Raw genomic sequence first — 26,229 nt, 5'->3', positions numbered from 1 at the left:
AAGGCGTTCGATAAGGTGCCACACAAAGACACGGATGCATAGAGTTGGGGGTGATGTATTGGCATGGATAGAGGATTGGTTAACCAATAGAAAACAGAGAGTTGGGATACATGGGTGTTAATCTGATTTGCAATCAGTGGTAAAGAGTGTGCTATAGGGGTCAGTGCTGTGCCTACAACTGTTTATGATATACATTAACGATCTGGAAGAGGGGACAATATGTAGGATATCTAAGTTTGCTGATAATACTGAACTGAGTGGAAAAACAAATAGTGCAGAAGATTGAGAGAGTCTGCAGAGAGTTATAGATAGGCTAAGTGAGCGGGCACGGGTTTGGCAGATGGAGTACAATTTTGGTAAATGCGAGATCATCCACTTTAGTTAAAATAGAAGATCAGATTATTATTTAAATGGTAAAAATATTGCAGCATACTGCTGTGCAGAAAATCGGGAGTGCTTGGCAATAATCACAAAAGGTTGGTTTGCAGGTGTAGCAATCTATCAAGAAGGCAAATGGAATGTTGCTCTTCATTGCTAGAGGGATTATAATTAAGAGCAACTGCACAGGGCACTGCTGAGGCCACACCTGGAGTACTGCGTACAGTTCTGGTCTCCGTACTTGAGGAAGGATATACTGGCTTTGGAGGCGGTGCAGAGGAGGTTCATCAGAGATAAGGGGGTTAGACTATGAGAAGAGATTGAGTCGCCTGGGACTGTACTTGCTGGAATTCAGAAGAATCAGAGGAAATCTTATAGAAACGTATAAAATTATGAAAGGGATAGATAAGATAGAGGCAGGAAAATGGAAAGTTTTTTTTCCACTGGCAGGTGAGACTAAAACTGAAGGGCGTAGCCTCAATATTCGAGAAAGTAGATTTAGGACGTAGATGAGGAGGAAATGCTTTTCCCAGAGAGTGGTAAATCTGTGGGATTCTCTGCCCAATTAAGCAGTGGAGGCTGCATCAGTAAATTTATTTAAGACAAGGTTGGATATATTTTTGCATAGTGGGGGAATTAAGGGTAATGGGGGAAAAGCAGGTCGGTGGAGATTAGTCCATGGCCAGATCAGTCATGATCTTATTGAATGGCAGTACAGGACTCGACGGGCCAGAAGGCCTACTCCTGTTCCTATTTCTTATGTTCTAGTAGGGAAGGGACGGTCGATTCCCGTGGGTTTGCTAAGAGGAAGTGGAGAAAACTGCGAGGCCCGTGTAACAGTTCATCCCGAGCAGCCACAGGAACCCCAGGAAGCTACACGCGTTACAACAGCCCAAATGGTTTTAATGAAAGTAATAGAAAACTGCGTGTCGCAATAATTGTGTAAATTGATAGGAAAAGATATTGCACGGTTTACAGTATTCTTGTGAATGTTTTATTATGAATAAAGTGTATTTTAATGATGAGAAATGTATCTTAGATGAGATACCGGAGGGACTCTACAAGTTAGGCAACATTTGGAGAAGGAAATGGCAGCCAAAACTTCGGGTCGAGATCCCTGATCTGGAATATCAACTGTCTGTCTCTATTTCAGGACATGTCCCTTTCAGTCCTGCTTTACACCGAACCAGGCTCTTCTCCCCAGATTCACCTATATTCAGACCTGTTTAAAGTGGTTTTGATCACAAACTGATGTGGAAATGACGACGATTCCTTCCCACTGAACAGCAAGTGAACAGTCACTCCCTGAGACCGCAGCGCCCCCTGGTGGACAATCGCGGTACTGCAGGGGTTCAGCATCTCCCTGAAAGTAAAAGGATCCTGAACCCGGAAGTACGGAGAGTTAACATGGCTTCGAAAGGACAGGTCGAGAGTTTAATCGAGGAGATAATTTGTCCCATCTGCCTGGATTTCTTCACCGACCCGGTTATACTGGAGTGTGGTCACAACTTCTGCCGCTCCTGTATCACACGGTGTTGGGAAAGGGAGGAGAGAAACTCCTGCCCGGAATGTAGAGCGGAGTTTGCGGACCGCACCTTCAAAGTCAGTTGGGCCTTAGCAAATCTGTCTGAGAAAGCTCGAAAACTAAACCTGAATCCAATAGACAATGAAAGGAAACTTCACTGCAAGGAACATGAGGAAGAACTGAAGCTGTTTTGTGAGACGGACAAGACACTGATCTGCCTGATCTGTGCGACTGCGCGGGAACACAAGTCTCACAACTTCATGCCGGTTAAAGAAGCTGTTGAAGTTTACAAGGTAAAGCTAACCCGCTTTAGATCATCTGTTTATATTGTGTCATCTCTTTTGTCTAACACACTCACTCTTCAATTCCCAGGGTCAGGTTAAATCTTCCTTAGACTCTCTCACAAAAAGGAAATCAGACTTCGAGGAAATGGAGCATCAACAGAAAGAGAAGATTTCTGGAGTTCGGGTGAGGCTTCCTCCGCAGAATTTCCAATATTGATGTGTAGGTTTGTTCCCTTTAATGTACAATAGCTGAGTATCACAGCTCCAATGACCTGGGATCGATCCTAAACACTGGCAATGTCTGTGTGGAGTTTGCATGTTCTCCCTGTGACCACAATGGACTAACATCGCCAGGAAACCCTGATTAAATGGTTAATTCCCTACTAGGATTAACCCCGTGGAGGTGGGTTGTATGTGAAGAAGGTAGGGGTTAATGGGTCACTGTGGAAGAATCGGTTTCAGGGAAATGTGATCGAAGATCTGAGAACCACTTACTCATTGTCCGTCGTACTCATTGGTGCCTCGGATGAATGTCCCCCATCACTGGCAGTGTTCAGGGATTCACTTATCATGTCGGCAGCTACTTCCTGGTTTTCACTACATGCAAGTCATGGCCGGAGAGACTCGGGAATACCATCACGTTCAGATATAGAAGGATTCGTCATTGCTGTTTCAGTAACAAGTTCATTTTACCAGTCAGGATTGTTAGCCCTGTGCTGAACCTCCCAATTAAGAGGACTGATGGAGCACTCTTACTCTGGCCTCTACCCTTTGACCTGTTTGGCATGGGTGACCCTACCAGGAGTCAAAGCATAAAGCCCTGACTCCAGCCAACATAGTTCTTCAAGTCATTGAGGCACACAAACCTCCAAACCCAATGACAGGTTGAGGTCCTCTTGGAGGATCTGAGAAGCAGGATTGAATTTAATGGCTGGATAGACCCTTCCATGTCATAAGGAAATCCATCAGGGCCAAATAATAAACTGGCCTCTCCTTTCATTCGACAGGAACAGTCACAAAGTGTTCAGTCCCACATCACTTCCTATTTTGCTGAACTGCACCGCATTTTTCTTGAGAGAGAGCAGCGTGTACTCAGAGATATCAGGGAAGAAGAGGAGAGGATTCTAAATCCAATGGAGAAAAATCTTCAAGTGATTCAAGAAAATCTGAATTCTATTCAGCAGGAAATCTTGAGCTTACAGGAATGGATCAATCAGAAAGACAGTGTGATATTTCTCAAGGTGAGAGATTTCAGTTTGGTTCCATAAATGTGCATAGTCACAAAATGACTTAGTTTAAATCAATGTGATATTTACAAATACTGTAGTTGTAAACTGATTTTTATTGAAGTTGTAAGCTGATTTAAACCAGGCAGATGTTTTGACTGTTCAGGATTGTTGTTGTCCCCAAACTGGCCTCCCACAACATCTGTACATCACAGGACAGTCTGCATCCTTCTCAGGAATGCGTTACTCTGATCAGAGCACTGAGCTGGTGATCGTTTCTGTGATTCCCACATATAATATCCCCTGAGACTCAGAGTTACAGTCACAGGCTGTGAGTGTGTCTGGTGTGGTGTGTGTGAGGGTCTCTCTGTCGATCAGTGGAAACTGAGAGTGAATTGCGGAATATGACCCACACAGAAGATTTATCATTTATAGATAGATAGATAGATAGATACTTTATTCATCCCCATGGGGAAATTCAACATTTTTTCCAATGTCCCATACACTTATTGTAGCAAAACTAATTACATACAATACTTAACTCAGTAAAAATATGATATGCATCTAAAATCACCCTCTCAAAAAGCATTAATAATAGCTTTTAAAAAGTTCTTAAGTAGTTTACTTAAATACATTGAGTCCTAACCCCGGCACTTTAACCTATCTTACTCCTGGCGGTTGAATTGTAAAGCCGAATGGCATTGGGGAGTATTGATCTCTTCATCCTGTCTGAGGAGCATTGCATCAATAGTAACCTGTCGCTGAAACTGCTTCTCTGTCTCTGGATGGTGCTATGTAGAGGATGTTCAGAGTTTTCCATAATTGACCGTAGCCTACTCAGCGCCCTTCGCTCTGCTACCGATGTTGTACTCTCCAGTACTTTGCCCACGACAGAGCCCACCTTCCTTACCAGCTTATTAAGACGTGAGGCATCCTTCTTCTTAATGCTGCCTCCCCAACATGCCACCACAAAGAAGAGGGCGCTCTCCACAACTGACCTATAGAACATTTTCAGCATCTCACTACAAACATTGAATGACGCCAACCTTCTAAGGAAGTACAGTCGACTCTGTGCCTTCCTGCACAAGGCATCTGTGTTGGCAGTCCAGTCTAGCTTCTCGTCTAACTGCACTCCCAGATACTTGTAGGTCTTAACCTGCTCCACACATTCTCCATTAATGATCACTGGCTCCATATGAGGCCTAGATCTCCTAAAGTCCACCACCATCTCCTTGGTCTTGGTGATATTGAGACGCAGGTAGTTTGAGTTGCACCATATCACAAAGTCCTGTATCAGTTTCCTATACTCTTCCTCCTGTCCATTCCTGACACACCCCACTATGGCCGTGTCATCAGCGAACTTCTGCACATGGCAGGACTCCGAGTTATATTGGAAGTCTGATGTGTACAGGGTGAACAGGACCGGAGAGAGCACGGTCCCCTGCGGCGCTCCTGTGCTGCTGACCACCGTGTCAGACCTACAGCCTCCCAACCGCACATACTGAGGTCTATCTGTCAAGTAGTCCACTATCCAATCCACCATGTGAGAGTCTACTCCCATCTCCGTTAGTTTGTGCCTTAAGATCTTGGGCTGGATGGTGTTAAAGGCACTAGAGAAGTCCAGGAATGTAATCCTCACAGCACCACTGACCCCATCCAGGTGAGAGAGGGATTTGTGCAGCAAATACGTGATAGCATCCTCCACTCCCACCTTCTCCTTATACGCAAACTGAAGAGGATCCCGGGCGTGCCTGGTTTGTGGCCTCAGATTCTGTATTATCAGCCGCTCCATGGTCTTCATCACGAGCGACGTCAAGGCAACAGGTCTGAAGTCATTCAACTCCTTTGGTTGTGGTTTCTTCGGTACCGGGACAATACAGGATGTTTTCCACTGTCTGGATACTCTTCTCTGCTCCAGGCTCATGTTGAAGATGCGCTGTAGTGGTTCTCCCAGCTCAGTCGCACAGGCCCTCAGTAATCGTGGGGATACACCATCCGGTCCAGCCGCCTTGCTGGTACAGATCTTCCTCAGTTGACCTTCCACCTGTGCAGCCGTAATCCTGGGCGTGGGCAAGGTCTCCTGTGAGTGGCTATTTTCCTGTGAGGGAAGTAAGAGGGAGGACGAGTAGAAAGACAAGCCTGGTGTGGAGTTCTGCGGTGAGGATGAGATTGTGCTGTCGAACCTATTGAAGAAGTTGTTCAGCTGGTTCGCTTTCTCCACATCTCCATATATTTGGCTTATATCAGGTTCATTATTTTAGAGTATTTGCCACAGATTGTTTTATTTTTCAGATATATTCTTCATCGGATTATATCCCATTTTCATCAGAGACAGGTCTTTCAGTCCATTCTCTCCTATCAGTTTCCCTGGTGCACAAGCCTCCTCCCACCTACTCACCACACCCAGTAACAGTGTCCCAAACTCCATGGTCCCTCATGTGTTTATCCAGCTTCCCCATTACATTCAATCTCTGCTGTTCCACTTCAGCCACTCCTGTAGCAGTGAGTTCCACATTCTCTTCACTACATTTCTTGTGGGATTTTTTAACGACCAACTGATGTTTTAACTTTGACTTAGTTTAACACCTGTGGAGCATCAGTCTTATTGTGTGTGACTAGTTGCTGCTTTCTTTTGAGAAAACAAAATTACACTAGCTGCTAATAGGCCATCAGAATGCTCTAGGTATCGGAAGGAGGCAGTGAATAGAAGCCACACACTTCTGGGGATAAATTTTTCTTTATATAAGAAAAAAAAATAATGTACAAAATACTTACATGATCCTATTCTGGCTGACTGCTGGTTACTAGTGGATTTCCACAAGGGTTGGTGTTAGGACCACTGCTTTTTACAATGTATGTAAATGATTTAGACTATGGTATTAATGGATTTGTGGCTAATTTTGCCGATGATACAAAGATAGGTGGAGGAGCCGGTAGTGTTGAGGAAACAGATAGTCTGCAGAGAGACTTAGATAGTTTAAGGAAATGGGCAAAGAAGTGGCAAATGAAATGCAATGTGGGGAAGTGTATGGTCATGCACTTTGGTGGAAGAAATAAACGGGCAGACTATTATTTAGATGGGGAAGGAATTCAAAATGCAGAGATGCAAAGGGACTTGGGAGTCCTTGTGCAGGATCCCCGAAAGGGTAACCTCCAGATTGAGTTGGTTGTGAAGAAGGTGAATGCAATGTTGGCATTAATTTCTGGTGGTATGGAATATAAGAGCAGGGATGTGATGTTGAGGCTCTATAAGGCCCTCATGAGACCACACTTGGAATACTGTGTGCAGTTTTGGGCTCCTTATTTTAGAAAGATATACTGACATTGGAGAGTGTTCAGAGAAGATTCACGAAAATGGTAAGAATGAAAGGGTTACCTTGTGAGTTTAGGAGTATGAGGGGGGATCTCATAGAAACATTCCAAATGTTAAAAGGCATGAACAGATTAGATATGGCAAAGATATTTCCCATGGTAGGGGAGTCTAGTACAAGGGGGCACGACTTCAGGATTGAAGGACGTCCATTTAGAACAGAGATGCAGAGAAATTACTTTAGTCAGAGGATGGTAAATCTGTGGAATTTGTTGCCACGAGCGGCTGTGGAGACCGAGCCATTGGGTGCATTTTAGGCAGAGATAGATAGGTTCCTGATTAGCCAGGTCATCAAAGGGTAAGGTCTGAAAGCAGGGGAGTGGGAATGACTGGAAGAATTGGATCAGCCCATGATTGAATGGTGGAGCAGACTCACTGAGCCGAATGGCCTACGTTTGCTCCTATATCTTATAGTTTTAAAATCAAATTTGGATTCTTCGAATGAAAATAACTTATACATCCAAACATATTAAATCCTCTGCATCATTCCAGATTTCGTTTCCGCGCTGGTTCTTCATGTTGGGTGGCTCGCCATTTGTTTCTAGTTTCATTGGAATGAAATAGTTTATCATCCACAATAAGTCCGTTCACAAATTTGCACACAAACTTGACCAAATCTCTTGGTATGATTTTGGAGAACTAATTCCAGACTACACAGTAGGGATGTTGGACACTAGTCTCTGCCGATATATTCTTGTTGAAACTGATGCACGTTATAGCTGGAGCTTCAATAAATCTTTTATCGTAATTGTCTCTCCTCCAGGTGTTTCACCCTGAGGGTTTCAAATTAGTAGGGTAAATATGCTCACTGCTAATTCCACCCTTAATAGTTCATGTTTTCAGCTTCTAATCATTGCTGCGTTTCTCTCCTTGTCCATCCTGTGTCCAGCCTTCACATAGCGTTTTTTTAAACTCTCCTTTTTTAAAAATTGGTGAACCTCGTTTTTCATCCCTCCACAGGTAGAACTTTCTAACATCACAACTTTGGGTGCAATTAACCTGGGTTACATTTAGTCTCCACAGAGGCAGAAATATTTTTTTCACTCCTACCCCATCAAATGCATTCAGAATGCTAAATTCCTCCATCTGATCCTCCCTGACATTGTATCCAGATAAAGATACACAACCTGTCCTGTCTCTCCTGTAAGTTCCATCCTTTCAGTTATGGTATAAATTTCACACACATTTCTTGTACTTTCAGTTAGGTGGGAATGTCTGGTATGTTTGGAATGTTTGGTATGGTATGTTGGCATTCATAGCAAAAGGATTTGAGTACAGGAGCAGGGAGGTTCTACTGCAGTTGTACAAGGCCTTGGTGAGACCGCACCTAGAGTATTGTGTGCAGTTTTGGTCCCCTAATCTGAGGAAACACATTCTTGCCATAGAGGGAGTACAAAGAAGGTTCACCAGATTGATTCTTGGGATGGCAGGACTTTCATATGAAGAAAGACTGGATCGACTAGGCTTATACTCACTGGAATTTAGAAGATTGAAGGGGGATCTTATTGAAACGTATAAAATTCTAAAGGGATTGGACAGGCTAGATGCAGGAAGATTGTTTCCGATGTTGGGGAAGTCCAGAACGAGGGGTCACAGTTTAAGGATAAAGGGGAAGCCTTTTAGGACCGAGATGAGGAGAAACTTCTTCACACAGAGAGTGGTGAATCTGTGGAATTCTCTGCCACAGGAAACAGTTGAGGCCTGTTCATTGGCTATATTTAAGAGGAAGTTAGATATGGCCCTTGTGGCTAAAGGGATCGGGGGGTATGGAGAGAAAGCAGGTACAGGGTTCTGAGTTGGATGATCAGCCATGATCATACTGAATGGCGGTGCTGGCTCGAAGGGCCGAATGGCCTACTCCTGCACCTATTTTCTATGTTTCTATGTTTCAGGAGCTTGTAAAAACTTAGCTCAACTTCCTGCCGTCGGGATGCCAACGGTCAGTCTCAATCTGTGTTTCATTTATTTCAGGAGGAAGCTCGTCGGAAGTGGAGGTAGGACGTGGTTTTTACGGAAACTATGTGGATCTGTAAAATAGTTCAAATATCACTGTTGCTCAGTTTATAACCAGCTGTATAATATTTACAGGAGCAGTGATGATGCCCAGACATTGTCAGTGACAGACGGTGCCCTACTGGCTGAAAAATTCTATCACCCCTATTTGTTCAACACAGCATTGGGAGAATTGATTGACGGCATTAAGCAAGGTAAAGTGAAATTCATTTGTCTTTGTTTATGAGACACAATTAAGTTACAACTAAGCTGTAATAATAGGCTGAAGGGGAAGTGAAGTATATTTCAGCACCAACACCACCTGCAGGGAGGTATCACTGTCACATGATCATCTGGAGATGTCAGACCCCTGAACACACCAACACTGGGGCAAAATACAACCAATTAACAGGACTGTTATGTGAACCACTGCATCCTGATCCCATTCGTACTGGACAAATACACCAATGCATAAGTTTGAATTCCAAAGCAGTAGCTCTGGAATGAATATTCAGTTAATTGCATTAAAGGAGATGAAAGCTGGTATCACAGTGGTGACAGGGATTGTCAGAATAATACACCAGTCCTTCGAGCCTCTCACCCTGTCTGACCTGTCCGTGACCGCAGTCTGATTGACTCAGCTCTGCCCCCTGCTGGACTCGCCAGTCTCACTGTTGTGATCAAACCACCACATTGAAGCATCGTCAGACTGAACCCCGACACACCAATCAGCATTGATCTCGGTGAACGACTGGAGAAGCCCACACAGCATAACTGGTCTGGCAAATCTCTCTCTCTCACACACATACCCAAGAGGATTGGCAGATTATATTCAGAGACTCAGCACTGCACGTTGATAGTAACAGGGAAGCCATTCTCTTCAGACACAGTGAACAGTCTTACTTGAGCAACTCACACACGTCATACATTGTGAACACACTGGACATGTGATGACACATTGTAACAGAAATACTTCTGTGCACACTCACCTACAATACGTACACACAGATATTTTCCTCAGTCAACACACGCACAGAAAACCACATTGACACATATCCACATGCATCATCAGAGTGGGACTCATTGTCAGAGACACAGACACAAATTTACATTTAGGAATGAAATGTTCTGCCTTTATCCAATCAGTTTATTTTATGGCACTGAACTATCCTCTGAACTGGCATCACATCTACAGTTCACAGACAGGCTCCAGGGTGAGATTCCTCAGGAGGGTAATATGGGAGGGGTTCACGGCTCAGCTCATCCATCTGGACTAAGATGTCTTGGGGACTCTATAGTTAGGGGGACATGCGGCTGATTCTGTGGGTGTGAAAAAGAAACATGGATGGTAGTTTCTTTTTCTGAGTGATCAGCGATATTTCTGAGCACATCCACAATATCCTGAAATGGGAGGGTGAGCAGCCATGGTACATATTGCCACCAATGACATAGGTTGAAAAAGGGAGAAATCCTGAGAGCACAGGGAGTTTGGAGGAAGCTGAGAAGCAGGACATGAAGGGTAATAATCTTGGGATTGCAGCCTGTGCCACGCGACAGTGAGGACAGGAACAGAATGAGGTGGCAGATAAATGCGTGGCTGAAGAATTGAGATAAATGAGCCGGGTCAGGGATTCAGATTTCTGGATCATTGGGACCTCTTCTGGGGCAGGTGCGACCTGAACAAAAAGGACGGGTTGCACTTGAATCTGAGGGAGACCAATATCCTGGCGGGGAGGTTTGCTAAAATCTAGGGTTCAAACTAGATTTGTAGGGGGGGTGGGAACCAAAGTGAAGAGGAAAAGGATGGGGCAGTTGGTGCACAAGTAGAGACCTTGTAGGGAGTTTGTGAGGAGGAATAGGCAGATGATAGAGCAAATATGCACTCAGCCTCACTATTTGAGATGTGTCTAAGTTAATGCAAGGAGTATCATAAACAAGGCGGATGAACTTAGAACGTGGATCAATATGTGGAACTCTGATGTCATGGCTATTACAGAGACTTGGATGTCTCAGGAGCAAGGATGGCTGAGTATGTCAGGCTTCCGATGTTTCAATCACGTGTCACGGCTGCAGAAAAGGAGTAGGTCATTGAGGGATTATCTACCGAGTCTCTGTGGGTGGAAGTTAGAAACAGGAAGGGGCAATAACTCTACTGGGTGCTTTTTGTAGACCACCCAATATTAACAGGGACATCAAGGAGCAGATAATGAGGCAAATTCTGGAATGGTGCAATAATAATAGGGTTGCAGCGATTGTGATTTCTGAATATTGACTGGCATCCCCTTACAGCAAGGGGTTTAGATAGGGAGGACTTTGTTAAGTATGTTCAGGAAGGTTTCTTGACACAATATGTAGATAAGCTAACTAGAGGCGAGGCTGTACTTGATCTGGTATTGGGAAATGTACCTGGTCAGGTGTCAGATCTCTTGGTGGGATGCATTTTGGAGGTAGTGATCACAACTCTATCTCCTTTACCATAGCTTTGGAGTGGGATAGGAGCAGACAGTTTGGTAAAACATTTAATTGATGTAGGGGGAATATGATGCTATTAGGCAGGAATATAAATTGGGAGCAGATGTTCTCAAGGAAAAGCATGGCAGAAATGTGGCAAGTGTTCAGGGAACATTTACATGGCGTTCTACATAGATATCTTCCATTGAGGCAGGGTAAAAGAACCATGGTGTGCAAAGGATGTGGAAAATCCAGTTAAGAAGAAAAGAAAAGTTTCAACAAACTAAGTACTGACAGGGGTCTAGAAAATTACAAGTTTTCCAGGAAGAAGGTTAAAAATGAAATTAGGTGAGCTAGAAGAGGCTTAGAAGACCTTGGCAAGCTGGATTAAGGAAAACCCCAAGGCATTCTACAAGTATGTGAAGAGCAAGAGGATGAGCCGTGTGAGAATAGGAACAATCAGGTGTAATGGTGGAAACATGTGCACGGAGTTGGAGGAAGTCATGAAGGTACTTAATGAATTATTTGCTTCAGCATTCACCAGTGAAAAAGACCTTGGCAGTTGTGTGGATTACTTACAGTGGACTGAAATGCTTGAGAATATAGACATGAAGAAAGAGGATGTGCTGGAGCTTTTGAAAAGGATTAAGTTAGATAGGTCACTGGGACTAGATGGGATATACCCCAGACTTCTGTGAGAAGTGAGTGGAGAGATCACTGAGTGATCCACTCAGTGATCACTGAGTGGAGAGTGGAGAGATCGCTGAGCCTCTGGTGCATCATCAATAGGGAAAGGAGAAGTACTGGTGGATTAGAGGGTTGCAGATGTTGTTCCCTTATTCAAGAAAGGGAGTAGAGATAACCCTGGAAATGATAGGCCAGTGAGTCGTACTTCAGTGGTGGGCAAGTTGTTGGAGAAGATCCTGAGAAGCAGGATTTGGAGAGACATAATCTGATGTCAGCATGGCGTTGTCAAGGGAAGGTCTTGCCTTATGAGCCTGATGGAAATTTTTAAGGATGTAGCAAAACATGTTGATGAAGGTAGAGCAGTGGATGTAGTATATACGGATTTCAGTTAGGCAATTGATAAGGTTCCTTGTGGATCCAGAATTGGCTTCCCCACAGAAGGCAAAGGGAGGTTGTAGATAGCTCATATCTGCATGGAGGTCGGCGACCATTGTGTCTTATGAAAATAGTTTGAGTAAACTTGGCCTTTTCTCCTTGGAACAACAGGGGATCAGAAATGACCTGATAGAGGGGTACAAGATGATGGATGTAAGGAGAGCCAAAGGCTTTTTCCCATGGCTGAAATGGCTAACAGGAGGGGCATAGTTTAAGGTGCCTGGAAGTAGGTACAGAGGGGATGTCAGAAGTAGGTTTTTCACACAGAGAGTGGTGGGTACATGGAATATACTGCCGGTGACAGTGGTGGAGGTGGATACAATAGGGTCCTTTAAGAAATTCTTAGATAGGTACATGGAGCTTAGAAAAATAGAGGGCTATGCGCTAGGGAAATTCTAGGCAGTTTCTACAGTAGAGTCGGCACAACATTGTGGGCCGAAAGGCCTGTAATGTCCTGTAGATTTCTATGTTCCTGAGCGAGTCCCATTTCCATGTGTTTGACCCATATCCCTCTAACCATTTCCTATCATTGTATATGTCTAAATTTATTTTCAAATACTTTAATGATACATGTTTCTACAGCTTCCTCTGGCTGCAAATTCCCCATATTCCCACCTCCTTCACAACAAGAAAGTTGCCCTGCAGATGCCTTAAAAACGTTGCCCTCTCACCTTCAATCTACACCCTCTGGTTTTGGACTCCCCCATTCTGGGGAAAAAGACCATGTCTACACCTTACCTCTGCTCCTCATGATTTTATATACCTCAATAACGGGTCACCTCTCACATCCAACGATCCAGGGAAATATCCCCAGCTTATCCAGTTTCTCCTTTTGGTCAGCACTACTGAATTCGGCTGAAAAGCCTCCCTGACTTCCACTTTAAACGTCTCACTGATTCACTCACCCCATCCTTATCTGAATCCATTCCTTCCTCACACCCGTTTCCACTGGCTATCTCCCGTCGTTTTTTTCCATTCTTGACGAAAGGTCTCGGCTTGTGACATCAGCTGTTATCACCCTCGTCCAGAATTCTGTGTGTGTGTGTTGAATGGGAAGACTCTGCTCTCCATTCCGGAGGAAAACCTGGAAAATGCTGATTGTGCATTTACTGGGGTGAATGTCCGGGAATAGTTTCTGTTGGCTGCCCGACTGTGCCCTGAGCCCCCGGTCACAGGGCTGCGCTGTCCGGTTCTCCACCCTCCACCCCAATCTCCGGGGACTCTCTAATTCTCTGCTTCTCCCCCCAGTCTCTGTCACCCTGGATGTGGAAACGGCGCATCCGGTGCTCGAGGTGTCTGAGGATCGGAAGAGTGTGAGGTGGACCGGGACCTGGAGGGATCTCCCTGACACCGGGAAGAGGTTCACAGTCTGTGAACGCCCCTGCTCCCAGCACTCATCGGAAGGGGATGAGGGGTCGGAAGGGGATGAGGGGTCAGAAGGGGATGTGGGGTCGGAAGGGGATGAGGGGTCGGAAGGGGATGTGGGGTCAGAAGGGGATGAGGGGTCGGAAGGGGATGTGGGGTCGGAAGGGGATGAGGGGTCGGAAGGGGATGTGGGGTCGGAAGGGGATGAGGGGTCGGAAGGGGATGAGGGGTCGGAAGGGGATGAGGGGTCGGAAGGGGATGTGGGGTCGGAAGGGGATGAGGGGTCGGAAGGGGATGAGGGGTCGGAAGGGGTTGTGGGGTCGGAAGGGGATGTGGGGTCGGAAGGGGATGAGGGGTCGGAAGGGGATGTGGGATCGGAAGGGGATGAGGGGTCGGAAGGGGATGAGGGGTCGGAAGGGGATGAGGGGTCGGAAGGGGATGTGGGATCGGAAGGGGATGAGGGGTCGGAAGGAGATGAGGAGGGGGAAGGAGATGAGGATTTGGAAGTGGGGGGAATTGTGCTGGGATCAGAGGGATTTGCATCGGGGAGACATTACTGGGAGGTGGAGGTGACGGGGAATCAGAACTGGAGTCTGGGAGTCGCCGCAGAGTCCATGGAGAGGAACAGATGGGTCAGACCGAGTCCAGAGACCGGATTCTGGATCATCCAGCAAGATGATGACAAGATGAAGGCTTACACCTCCCCTCTGTCCCGTCTCTCTGCCGATCCCACCCCCGGGAGGGTGGGAGTTTATCTCAGTTACGAGTCCGGGACAGTTTCATTTTACAACGCGGAGACCAAGTCCCATCTCCACACCTTCACTGGGAATAAATTCACGGAGAAACTGTATCCTTTCTTTGCGACTTGGGATGAAAACCAATGGCTAAGAATCTGCTCCGGTTCCACTCTGGGACTGTAAATGGGTCGGGTCCGGGACTGGTGTCAGGAGAAAGTCAGTGTAAATGCAAATGTGTGGGAGTGAAATAAACATGATATGAGAATTATCAATCCATTAATTTTAGCTCGTTTACTTCATCTGTCAACGGAACAGAAACACTGCGGATTCAGCAGCAGCCGCGGGCGGCGGGTCCTGAGCTCCCCGGCTTCCCCCGGGTGCTAAAGTCCACCAGCAGAGTTAACTGGGGCAAGTGCTGGTGGTGCTGAGTGGAAGAGTGAGATCAAGGTAGTTGATGTAGAAGTAGTGGACATGGATTTCCACAAGGCATTTGATAAGGTACCCCATACAAGGCTTATTGAGAAAGGATGGAGGCACGGGATCCAAGGGGACATTCTTTGTGGATCCAGAATTGGCTTACCCACTGAAGGCAAAGAGTGGTTGTATTCTGCATGGAGGTTGGTGACCAGTGGTGTACTCAGGGATATGTTCTGGGACCTCTTCTCTTTGTGATTTTTATAAATGACCTGGATGAGGAAGTCGAGGGATGGGTTGGTAAACTTGCTGATGATACACAGGTCTAGGGTGTTGTGGATAGTGTGGAGGCCTGTCAGAGGTTACAACGAGACATCGATAGAATGCAAAACTGGGCTGAGAAGTGGCAGATGGAGTTCAACCCAGATAAGTGTGAGGTGGTTCATTTTGGTAGGTCAAATATGATGGCAGAATATAGTATTAATGGTAAGACTCTTGGCAGTGTGGAGGATCAAAGGGATCTTGGGTCCGAGTCCATAGGACACTCAAAGCAGCTGCGCAGGTTGACTCTGTAGTTAAGAAGGCATGTGGAGCATTGGCCTTCATCAATTGTGGGATTGAGTTTAAGAACCGAGAGGTAATGTTGCAGCTATATAGGACCCTGGTCAGACCCCACTTGGAGTACTGTGCTTAATTCTGGTCACCTCACTACAGGAAGGACGTGGAAACTATAGAAAGGAGGCAGAGGAGATTTACAAGGACGTTGCCTGGATTGGGGAGCATGCCTTATGAGAATAGGTTGAGCGAACTTGGCCTTTTCTCCTTGGAGCAATGGAGGATGAGAGGTGACCTGATAGAGGTGTATAAGATGATGAGAGGCATTGATCATGTAGATAGTCAGAGGCTCTTTCCCCGGACTGAAATGGCTAGCACAAGAGGGCATAGTTTTAAGGTGTTTGGAAGTAGGTACAGAGGAGATGTCAGGGGTAAGTTTTTTACGCAGAGAGTGGTGAGTGCGTGGAATGGGCTGCTGGCAACGGTGGTGGAGGTGTATATGATCGGTTCTTTTAAGAGAACACCTGGATACATGCAGTTTGGAAAAATAGATAGATAGATAGATACTTTATTCATCCCCATGGGGAAATTCAACATTTTTTCCAATGTCCCATACTAATTACATACAATACTTAACTCAGTAAAAATATGATATGCATCTAAAATCACCCTCTCAAAAAGCATTAATAAATAGCTTTTAAAAAAAGTTCTTAAGTAGTTTACATAAATACATTGAGTCCTAACCCCAGCACTTTAACATATCTTACTCCTGGCAGTTGAATTGTAAAGCCGAATGGCATTGGGGAGTATTGATCTCTTCATGCTGTCTGAGGAGCATTGCATCGATAGCAACCTGTCGCTGAAACTGCTTCTCTGTCTCTGGTTGTGTGGAGCAGGTTAAGACCTACAAGTATCTGGGAGTGCAGTTAGATGAGAAGCTAGACTGGACTGCCAACACAGATGCCTTGTGCAGGAAGGCACAGAGTCGACCGTACTTCCTTAGAAGATTGGCGTCATTCAATGTTTGTAGTGAGATGCTGAAGATGTTCTATAGGTCAGTTGTGGAGAGCGCCCTCTTCTTTGTGGTGGCGTGTTGGGGAGGCAGCATTAGGAAGAGGGACGCCTCACGTCTTAATAAGCTGGTAAGGAAGGCGGGCTCTGTCGTGGGCAAAGAACTGGAGAGTATAACATCGGTAGCAGAGCGAAGGGCGCTGAGTAGGCTACGGTCAATCATGGAAAACCCAGATGGCTATGGGTAAGCCTAGGTAGTTTTAAGGTAAGGACATGTTTGGCACAGCTTTGTGGGCCAAAGAGCTTGTACTCGGCTGTAAGTTTTCTACATTTCTATGTTCCTAAGGTGAATCTGGGTAGCACGTGACATGCAGTGATGGTAACACGCAAAGTGCCGGAGACTACCGGCGTGTCTGGTAACATCTATGGAGGAAAATGGACAGTTGACATATCAGCTCGAGGCCCTTCATCTTCTCTGAAAGTCATACAGCAGATGACTAATGCAGAGGGAAGGATGGAGAAAGAGCTGGCAGGTGATGGGTGGATCCAGGTGATGGGGTGATAGGTAGATGAAGGAGGGGTTGATTGTGGAACTGTGTCAGATACTGGGAGCTAAGAGCTGTCACTGACAAAGAGCTGAAGATTTTGGAATCTGACAGGGGAAAGTGGAGCCTGGATTAAAGGGAGGTAGGTGGGGAAGAGTAGGGGTGATGGGCAGATGGAGAGAGTGGGGGAGGAGGGGAAAGAGATAGCGTGATGGAGGCTGATAGACCGAAAAATTAAATAGGACAAGTGATGGGGGGAGCACCTACCAAAAATCTGAGAATTCAATGTTTATGCCAGTACGCTTCAGACTTCCCTGGCAGAACATGAGGACTGGTTCCTCCATTTCAAGACAAATAGAACTGGAAGCTCTACTTTGAAACAGATATTCTGTTTATATCCAGGAAATGCAGGAAAAACACAGCAGGTCAGTCAGTATCTGTGGAGAGAGGAACACATTTGGAGTTCCGCGTCGATGACCTCTCCCGGAATTGATTCAAATGCTGCCTGTGGATTGCAAACATTTTCTGTTTTGTTTAACTCAAGCATCTGAGTCAAGAAAAAAGTAGAATGCAGTCTAATTTCCTTTTGAAGGGGCTGAAAAAGAAGGAATCTGACAGGAGAGGAGAGTGGACCATTAGAGAAATCAATGTTCATAGAACATAGAATAGTACAGCACATTACAGGCCCTTCAGCCCACAATGTTGTGCCGACCATTAAACCCTGCCTCCCATATATCCCCCCACCTTAAATTCCTCCATATACCTACCTAGTCATCTCTTAAATTTCACGTGTATCTGCCTCCACCACAGACTCAAGCAGTGCATTCCACGCATCAACCACTCTCTGAGTAAAAAACCTTCCTCTAATATCCCCCTTGAACTTCCCACCCCTTAACTTAAAGCCATGTCCTCTTGTATTGAGCAGTGGTGCCCTGGGGAAGAGGCACTGGCTGTCCACTCTATCTATTCCTCTTACTATCTTCTATACATCTATCATGTCTCCTCTCATCCTCCTTCTCTCCAAAGAGTAAAGCCCTAGCTCCCTTAATCTCTGATCATAATCCATACTCTCTAAACCAGGCAGCATCCTGGTAAATCTCCTCTGTACCCTTTCCAATGCTTCCACATCCTTCCTATAGTGAGGCGACCAGAACTGGACACAGTACTCCAAGTGTGGCCTAACCAGAGTTTTATAGAGCTGCATCATTACCTTGCGACTCTTAAACTCTATTCCTCGACTTAAGAAAGCTAACACCCCATAAGTTTTCTCAACTACCCTATCTACCTGTGAGGCAATTTTCAGGGATCTGTGGACTTGTACCCCGAGATCCCTCTGCTCCTCCACACTACCAAGTATCCTGCCATTTACTTTGTACTCTGGCGTTTGTCCTTCCAAAGTGTACCACCTCACACTTCTCCGGGTTAAACTCCTTCTGCCACTTCTCTCTGCAATCTTCGACAATCCTCTACACTATCCACAACACCACCAACCTTTGTGTCATCTGCAAACTTGCCAACCCACCCTTCTACCCCCACATCCAGGTCATTAATAAAAGTCACAAAAATTAGGGACCCCAGAACAGATCCTTGTGGGACACAACTAGTCACAACCCTCCAATCCGAATGTACTCCCTCCACCACGACCCTCTGCTTTCTTTAGGCAAGACAATTCTGAATCTACCTGGCCAAACTTCCCTGGATCCCATGCCTTCTGACTTTCTGAATAAGCCTACCATATGGAACCTTGTCAAATGCCTTACTAAAATCCATGTAGATCACATCCACTGCACTACCCTCATCTATATGCCTGGTCACCTCCTCAAAGAACTCTATCAGGCTTGTTAGACATGATCTGCCCTTCACAAAGCCATGCTGACTGTCCCTGATCAGACTATGATTCTCTAAATGCCCATAGATCCTATCTCTAAGAATCTTTTCCAACAGCTTTCCCACCACAGACGTAAGGCTCACTGGTCTATAATTACCCAGACCATCCCTACTAACTTTTTTGAACAAGGGGACAACATCCGCCTCCCTCCAATCCTCCGGTACCATTCCCATGGACAGTGAGGACATAAAGATCCTAGACAGAGGCTCAGCAATCTCTTCCCTTGACTCTTGGAGCAGCCTGGGGAATATTCCATCAGGCCCCGGGGACTTATCCGTCCTAATGTATTTTAACAACTCCAACACCTCTTCTCCTTTAATATCAACATGCTCCAGAACATCAACCTCACTCATATTGTCCCCACCTTCAACACGTTCCCTCTCATTGGTGAATACCGAAGAGAAGTATTCATTGAGGACGTCACTCACTTCCACAGCCTCCAGGCACATCTTCCCACCTTTATCTCTAATCGGTCCTACCTTCACTCCTGTCATCCTTTTGTTCTTCACATAATTGAAGAATGCCTTGGGGTTTTCCTTCACCATAGAAACATAGAAAATAGGTGCAGGAGTAGGCCATTCGGCCCTTCGAGCCTGCACCGCCATTCAGTATGATCATGGCTGATCATCCAACTCAGAACCCTGTACCTGCTTTCTCTCCATATCCCCCCATCCATTTAGCCACAAGGGCCATATCTAACTTCCTCTTAAATATAGCCAATGAACCGGCCTCAACTGTTTCCTGTGGCGGAGAATTCCACAGATTCACCACTCTCTGTGTGAAGAAGTTTCTCCTCATCTTGGTCCTAAAAGGCTTTCCCTTTATCTTTAAACTGTGACCCCTCGTTCTGGACTTCCCCAACATTGGAAACAATCTTCCTGCATCTAGCCTGTCCAATCCCTTTAGAATTTTATATGTTTCAATAAGATACCCCCTCAATCTTCTAAATTCCAGTGAGTATAAGCCTAGTCGATCCAGTCTTTCTTCATATGAAAGTCCTACCATCCCAGGAATACCCTACTCACCAAGGCCTTCTCATGCCCCCTTCTTGCTCTTCTCAGCCCCTTCTTAAGCTCCTTTCTTGCTACCCTATATTCCTCAATAGACCCATCTGATCCTTGCTCCCTAAACCTCATGTATGTTGCCTTCTTCCACCTGACTAGATTTTCCACCTCACTTGTCACCCATGGTTCCTTCACCCTACCATTCTTTATCTTCCTCACCGAGACAAATTTATCCTTAACATCTTGCAAGAGATCCTTAAACATTGACCACATGTCCATAGTACATTTCCCTGCAAATCATCATCTCTATTCACACCCACATGTTCTAGCCTTATAGCCTCATCATTTGCCCTTCCCCAATTGAAAATGTTCCTGTCCTCTCTGATTCTATCCTTTTCCATGATAATGCTGAAGGCCAGGGAGTGGTGGTCACTGTCCCCAGATGCTCACACACTGATAGATCTGTGCCCTGACCCGGTTCATTACCTAATACTAAATCTAGTATGGCATTCCCCCTAGTCGGCCTGTCAACATACTGTGACAGGAATCCATCCTGGACACACTTAACAAACTCTGCCCCATCTAAACCATTGGAACTAAACAGGTGCCAATCAATATTAAGGAAGTTAAAGTCACCCATGATAACAACCCTGTTATTTTTGCACCTTTCCAAAATCTGCCTCTCAGTCTGCTCCTCGCTATCTCTGCTGCTACCAGGGGGCCTACAGAATACCCCCAGTAGAGTAACTGCTCCCTTCCTGTTCCTGACTTCCACCCATAATGACTCAAAAGAGGATCCTGCTACATTACCCACCCTTTCTGCAGCTGTAATAGTATCTCTGACCAGTAATGCCACCTCTCCTCCCCTCCTCCCCCCCCCATCCCTTTTAAAGCACTGAAATCCAGGAATGTTGAGAATCCATTCCTACCCTGGTGCCAGCCAAGTCTCTGTAATGGCCACTACATCATAATTCCATGTATGTATCCAAGCTCTCAGTTCATCACCTTTGTTCCTGATGCTTCTTGCATTGAAGTACACACACTTTAGCCCTTCTACCTTACTACCTTTACACCCTTTATTCTGCTTCTCTTTCCTCAAAGCCTCTCTATATATTAGATCTGGCTTTACTCCATGCACTATACTTGCAGTTCTCGCATGACCTTTATCCTCCTCCACCTCACTATCTGCTCTAACATTCTGGTTCCCCTCCCCCTGCAAATCTAGTTTAACCCCCCACCGGAGCAGCACTAGCAAACCTTCCCACAAGGATATTAGCCCCCCTCCAGTTCAGATGCAACCCATCCCGTTGGAACAGGTCCCACCTTCCCTGGAACAAGGCCCAATTGTCCAGAAACATGAAGCCCTCCCTCCTGCACCCACTCCTTAGCCACGTATTTAGCTGCATTATCTTCCTGTTTCTAGCCTCACCAGCACGTGGCATGGGTAACAGTCCTGAGATTGCAACCCTGAAGGTCCTGTCCTTCGACTTTGCACCTAACTCCCTAAACTCTCTTTGCAGGACCTCGCCCTTCTTCCTTTCCACGTCGTTGGTCCCTACTTGGACCACGACATCTGGCTGCTCACCCTCCCTCCTGAGAATACGGAGAACTCGATCTGAGATGTCGGGGACCCTGGCACCAGGGAGACAACAGACCATCCGGGATTCTCAATCTCTTCCACAGAACCTCTTATCTGCCCCCCCTAACTATCGAATCTCCTATCACTACTGCTCTCCTCTTTTCCCTCCTTCCCTTCCGAGCTGAGGGTCCAGTCTCGGTGCCAGAGACAGGACCGCTGCAACTTGTCCCTGGTAGGTCGTCCCCACCAACAGTATCCAAAACGGTATACTTATTGTTGATGGGAGCGGCCACAGGGGTGCTCTGCTCTTCCTGTCTATTCCCCTTCCCTCTTCTGACAGTCACCCAAATACCTGTCTCCTGACTTTTAGGGGCGACTGTCTCCCTGAAACTCTGATCTATAAACACAAAATACACTAAAGATCCTGTGGTCAAATGAACACGTACAAACAAGCTGGATGAATTCAGCAGGTCGGGCAGCATCCGTTGAAACGAGCAGTCAACGTTTTGGGCCGAGAGTCCTGACGAAGGCTCTCGGCCACCACGAAAGTCAGGATTTCCCAGTGGCCACCACTTCAATGAGATGCCAGTCCCTTTGCAACGTGGCAACCGACCTGTGTGTACACAGCAAGGTCTGGCAGCATCTACGGAGAGGAGTAAAAAGACCATTCATCGGGATCTCGAATCCTCGCTCACTGACGAAAGGGCATCAGAGGATACGACGAGAAGGAAGGTGTATGGGATTGAGTGGGATCTGGGATCAGCCATGATGAAATGGTGGAACAGACCCAATGAGCTGAATGGCCTAATTCTGCTCCCATGTTTTATGGTTCTATGGCCCGAGAAATTAGAATCAGAATCAGGTTTAGTATCACTGGCATATATCGAGAAATTTGTTGTCTTGCTGCAGCAGTAATTAATAGTTAAAACCATGAATTACAGTAAGAAGTATATATGGCAGAAGGGAAGAACCTATTCCTGCGTTGTTGAGTGTGTGCCTTCAGGTTCTTGTATGTACTCCTTGATGGTAGCAAGGAGAAGAGGGCATGCACTGGGTGATTGGGTCCTCGATGATGGATGCTGCCTTTTTGAGGCATCGCTCCTAGAAGGTGTCGTGGATATTGAGGAGGCCTGTGCCCATGATGGAGCTGACTGAGTTTACAAAGTACTGCAGTTTATATTGATCCTGTGCAGTGCCCATCGCCATAACAACCGGTGATAACGTTCTGCGCAATTTACCTTTGCAAACATTTGCAAGTGTCTTTGGTGACATACCAAATCTCCTCATATTCCTACCAAAATATATCTGTCGTCCTGCCTTATTTGTAACTGCTTCAGTATGTTGGGCAATAAATAAACACGCAATGTTCTCTGGTTTGTGATTCGACTGCTACTCTGTGAACTCTCCCGGGGATGCCTACCCTGAAGAAGTTCAAATCTTCCCTTCAACAGGAGTTCAGTTAAACCCCCTCTCACCGTTCCCCCTCTGTGATCACTGCTGCCCTCCGACTCCTCGACCACATGTGCACACAGCCACGTATGCTTCCTGGGAACAAGTTTTCACCACCATCTTGAGCCACACGGCTTCCAGATCAGTTTTCAAGCTTCTCCATTTGCAAACAGGAAAAAAATCTGCAGATGCTGGAAATCAAGGTAATGCACACAAAATGCTGGAGGGACTCAGCAGAGCAGGCAGTATCTATGGAAAAGAGTAAATAGTCGACTTTTCATTTACCTGCTGGGCCCAGGATAGATCCTCAGTGATGTCGATACCCAGAAACTTGGAATTGATCTCTCTTTCACTTCTGCTCCCTCTGGCGTGTGTTCCCTTGTCTTATCCTGTCGAAGTCCACAATCAATTCTTTGGTCTTACTGATGTTGAGTGCAAGGTTGTTGCTGTGGCACCACTCAACTTGCCAATATATCTCGCTCCTGTACGCCCTCTCACCACCTGCCAAAACATAGTCGTGCCCTCAACAAATTTATAGATGGCAATTGAGCTGTGCCTAGCAACACAGTCATGCGTGGAACTAAGCCAATGTTGATTATCAGCGAGGTGGAGATGTTATTTCCGATCGGCACAGTATGTGCTGGATAGAGAATCTATTTGCCTCCATAGATGCTGCCTGACCTGCTGATTTCTTTGTGAGCGTTACTCTGGATTTCCAGCATCTGCAGAATCTCTTGTGTTCATACATAAGAAGCTGCAAACAACCAAAACATTTTGGTGATAAACACTGGCTGGGGTGTTGGGGTTGGCTCTGTGTTGCCCTCAGTACCAGTACTCAAAGTTCAGTAACATTCATTGTCAAAGTACCTGTATGTTACCGTATACCACCTTGAGATACACTTTCATGCCGGCATTTACAGGAAAATAAAGAAAACAATTGAATTTATGGAACCTGATGAGGCCTCCATTGGTCGGGGTCAACCACGGATGGTGTGTGCTAGCTGCCTAGATACACAAGCCTGGGCAGGACCATATGGAGAGCAGGCTGTGCACTTGTAGCAAGCTTCCCCACTCCACACATCTGATGAACCCAAAGGAGCAGCAAAGGCCAGTTTGGCACCAGCAGCATCGCAGGAGTTGCAGGTCTGCGTTAAACTCAATGTAAGTCTGCCCTAGGGACTCCAGCACCGGATTTTTCCCTCTTTGATTACTCCGGAAACTTTCCGCATTGTCACCATTTTCCACCATTACCTGCAGCCCATTCCACGCACTCACCACTCTCTGCGTATAAAAACTTACGCCTGACATTTCCTTTGTACCTATTTCCAAGCACCTCAAAACTGTGCCTTCTAAAGTTAGCCATTTCAGCCCTGGGAAAAGCCTCTGACTATCCACATAATCAATGCCTCTCATCATCTTATACACCTCAGTCAGGTCACTTCTCATCCTCCGTTGCTCCAAGGAAGAAAGGCCAAGTTCACTCAACCTATTCTCATAAGCCATGCTCCCCAATCCAGGCAACATCCTTGTAAATCTCCTCTGCACCCTTTCTATAGTTTCCACATCCTTCCTGTAGTGAGGAGACCAGAACTGAGCACAGTACTCCAAGTGTGGACTGACCAGGGTCCTATATAACTTAGTCTTCCAAAGAGACTAAGGAGCCTTTGTCCCTCCACAAAGGTCGCTGTATACCAAGCAGTCTGTGTCACCACCCTCGTTTATAGCTGTGAAGCTTGTGTAACCTACAGCCGTCACATCAAATCTTTTAAGCGCTTCCACATAAGCTGCCTCCAGTGCATCCTGGGAATTACCTGGCGTGAGCGGGAGCCTCACACTGAAATACTTGTAAAGACCAACGGCAGAAGTATTGAGGCCGTGATCACCCAGCGTCAGCTGCAGTGGCTGGGGCACGTGATAAGGATGCCCCCATGTTTGCTACCCCACAGAGTGTTATACGGCCAGCTACATCATGGTCGATGCTCAGCCGGAGGGCTGAAGAATCGCTATAAGGATCAGATGAAGAATGCTTTAAGGAAGTGCAAGATCAGACCTGAGGACCTGGAGGATGTTGCTGCTGACTGTAACACTTGGCGACAGCTGTGTAGAGACAGAGTTTGTATTCTGGAGATGGAAAGAACAACCAGAAGACAGCAGAAGAGAGCCAGGAGAAATGCAGCCATGGTTGCCATCACTACCATCACTACCACATATACATGTCCCACCTGCAATAGAACTTGTGGGTCCAGGACAGGACTGTATAGTCATCAAAGATCTCACCGTTAAAGGAGTGGACGTTGTCATCGGATTTCGATGGACAACCGAAGAAGATATAGTTTAACATTACCTCTCAGCTCTTGAACTCAATACCATGGTTGATGAAGGCCAATACACCATATGCCTTCTTAACCACACAGTCAAACTCTGCATTAGCTTTGAGTGTCCTATGGACTCAGGCCCCAAGATCCCTCTGATCCTCCACACTGCAAGATTCTTACCATTAATACTATATTCTGTTATCATATTTGACCCACCAAAATGAACCACCTCACACTTATCTGGGTTGAACTCCATCTGCCACTTCTCAGCCCAGTTTTGCATCCTATCAATGTCCCTTTATAACCCCTGACAGCCTTCCACACTATCCACAACACCCTCGACCTGTGTGTCATCAGCAAATTTATTAACCCATCCCTGCACTTCCTCATTCAGTTTATCTATAAAACTCACAAAGAGAAGGGGGTCCCAGAACAGATCCCTGAAGCACACCACTGGTCACCAACCTCCTTGCAGAATATGACCCATTTATAACCACTCTTTGCCTTCTGTGGGCAAGCCAGTTCTAGCTCCACAAAGCAATGTCCCCTTGGATCCCATGTGGCCTTACTTTCTCAATAAGCCTTTCATGTGGTACCTTATCAAATGCCTTGCTGAAATTTATATACACTACATCTACTGCTCTTCCTTCATCAATGTGTTTAGTCACATCCTCAAAACATTCAATCAGGCTCGTAAGGCACGACCTGCCTTTGACAAATTCATGCTGACTATTCCTAATCATATTATATCTCTCTAAATGTTCATAAATCCTGCCTCTCAGGATCTTCTCCATTTACTTACCATCCACTGAAGTAAGACTCAGTGGTCTATAATTATAGTTTATTAACTTACTTAGAGTATAATTTGCTTTACATGCTGTGTACTGAGATATGTTGTATGGGTGCACCGTGGTCCTGAAAAACATTGTTTCATTTGGTTGCGTGTACATACAGTCAGATGACAATACACTTCAACTCGAAGGAACATGCCAAATTTCTTGGCCTACCACGGAGGAAGA

The 26,229-nt window shown here is 45.9% G+C and overlaps 2 protein-coding genes across 3 annotated transcripts in view; both read left to right on the top strand.

The window, feature by feature from the left end:
- Positions 1-15,283, top strand: part of LOC140722216 (uncharacterized) — a 140,737-nt gene extending 125,454 nt beyond the window's left edge. The window contains exon 20 of the mRNA XM_073037009.1: positions 14,167-15,283. Coding sequence (XP_072893110.1) covers positions 14,167-14,633 — 467 coding nt within the window. The 3' untranslated portion in view covers positions 14,634-15,283. The remainder of the gene's footprint in view (positions 1-14,166) is intronic.
- LOC140720254 (zinc-binding protein A33-like) lies at positions 1,767-13,764 on the top strand. Of its 2 annotated transcripts, XR_012097148.1 has the most exons (5): positions 1,767-2,196; positions 2,276-2,371; positions 3,195-3,428; positions 8,872-8,990; positions 13,597-13,764. XR_012097148.1 is itself a non-coding variant. In XM_073035129.1 (4 exons), exons 1-4 carry the CDS (start codon positions 1,786-1,788, stop codon positions 8,779-8,781), a joined length of 768 nt encoding a protein of 255 aa, XP_072891230.1. In that variant the 5' UTR covers positions 1,767-1,785; the 3' UTR covers positions 8,782-8,847. The 2 variants fall into 2 exon arrangements, 1 of the variants encoding a protein (XP_072891230.1); XM_073035129.1 differs by lacking the exons at positions 8,872-8,990; positions 13,597-13,764 and adding an exon at positions 8,755-8,847.
- Positions 15,284-26,229: the final 10,946 nt, after the last annotated feature.

Source organism: Hemitrygon akajei, chromosome 2 (assembly GCF_048418815.1).
Source record: "Hemitrygon akajei chromosome 2, sHemAka1.3, whole genome shotgun sequence".
NCBI lineage: Eukaryota > Metazoa > Chordata > Chondrichthyes > Myliobatiformes > Dasyatidae > Hemitrygon > Hemitrygon akajei.
Note: the sequence above shows the minus strand (reverse complement) of the source record. Positions and strands in the feature narration are given on the sequence as shown.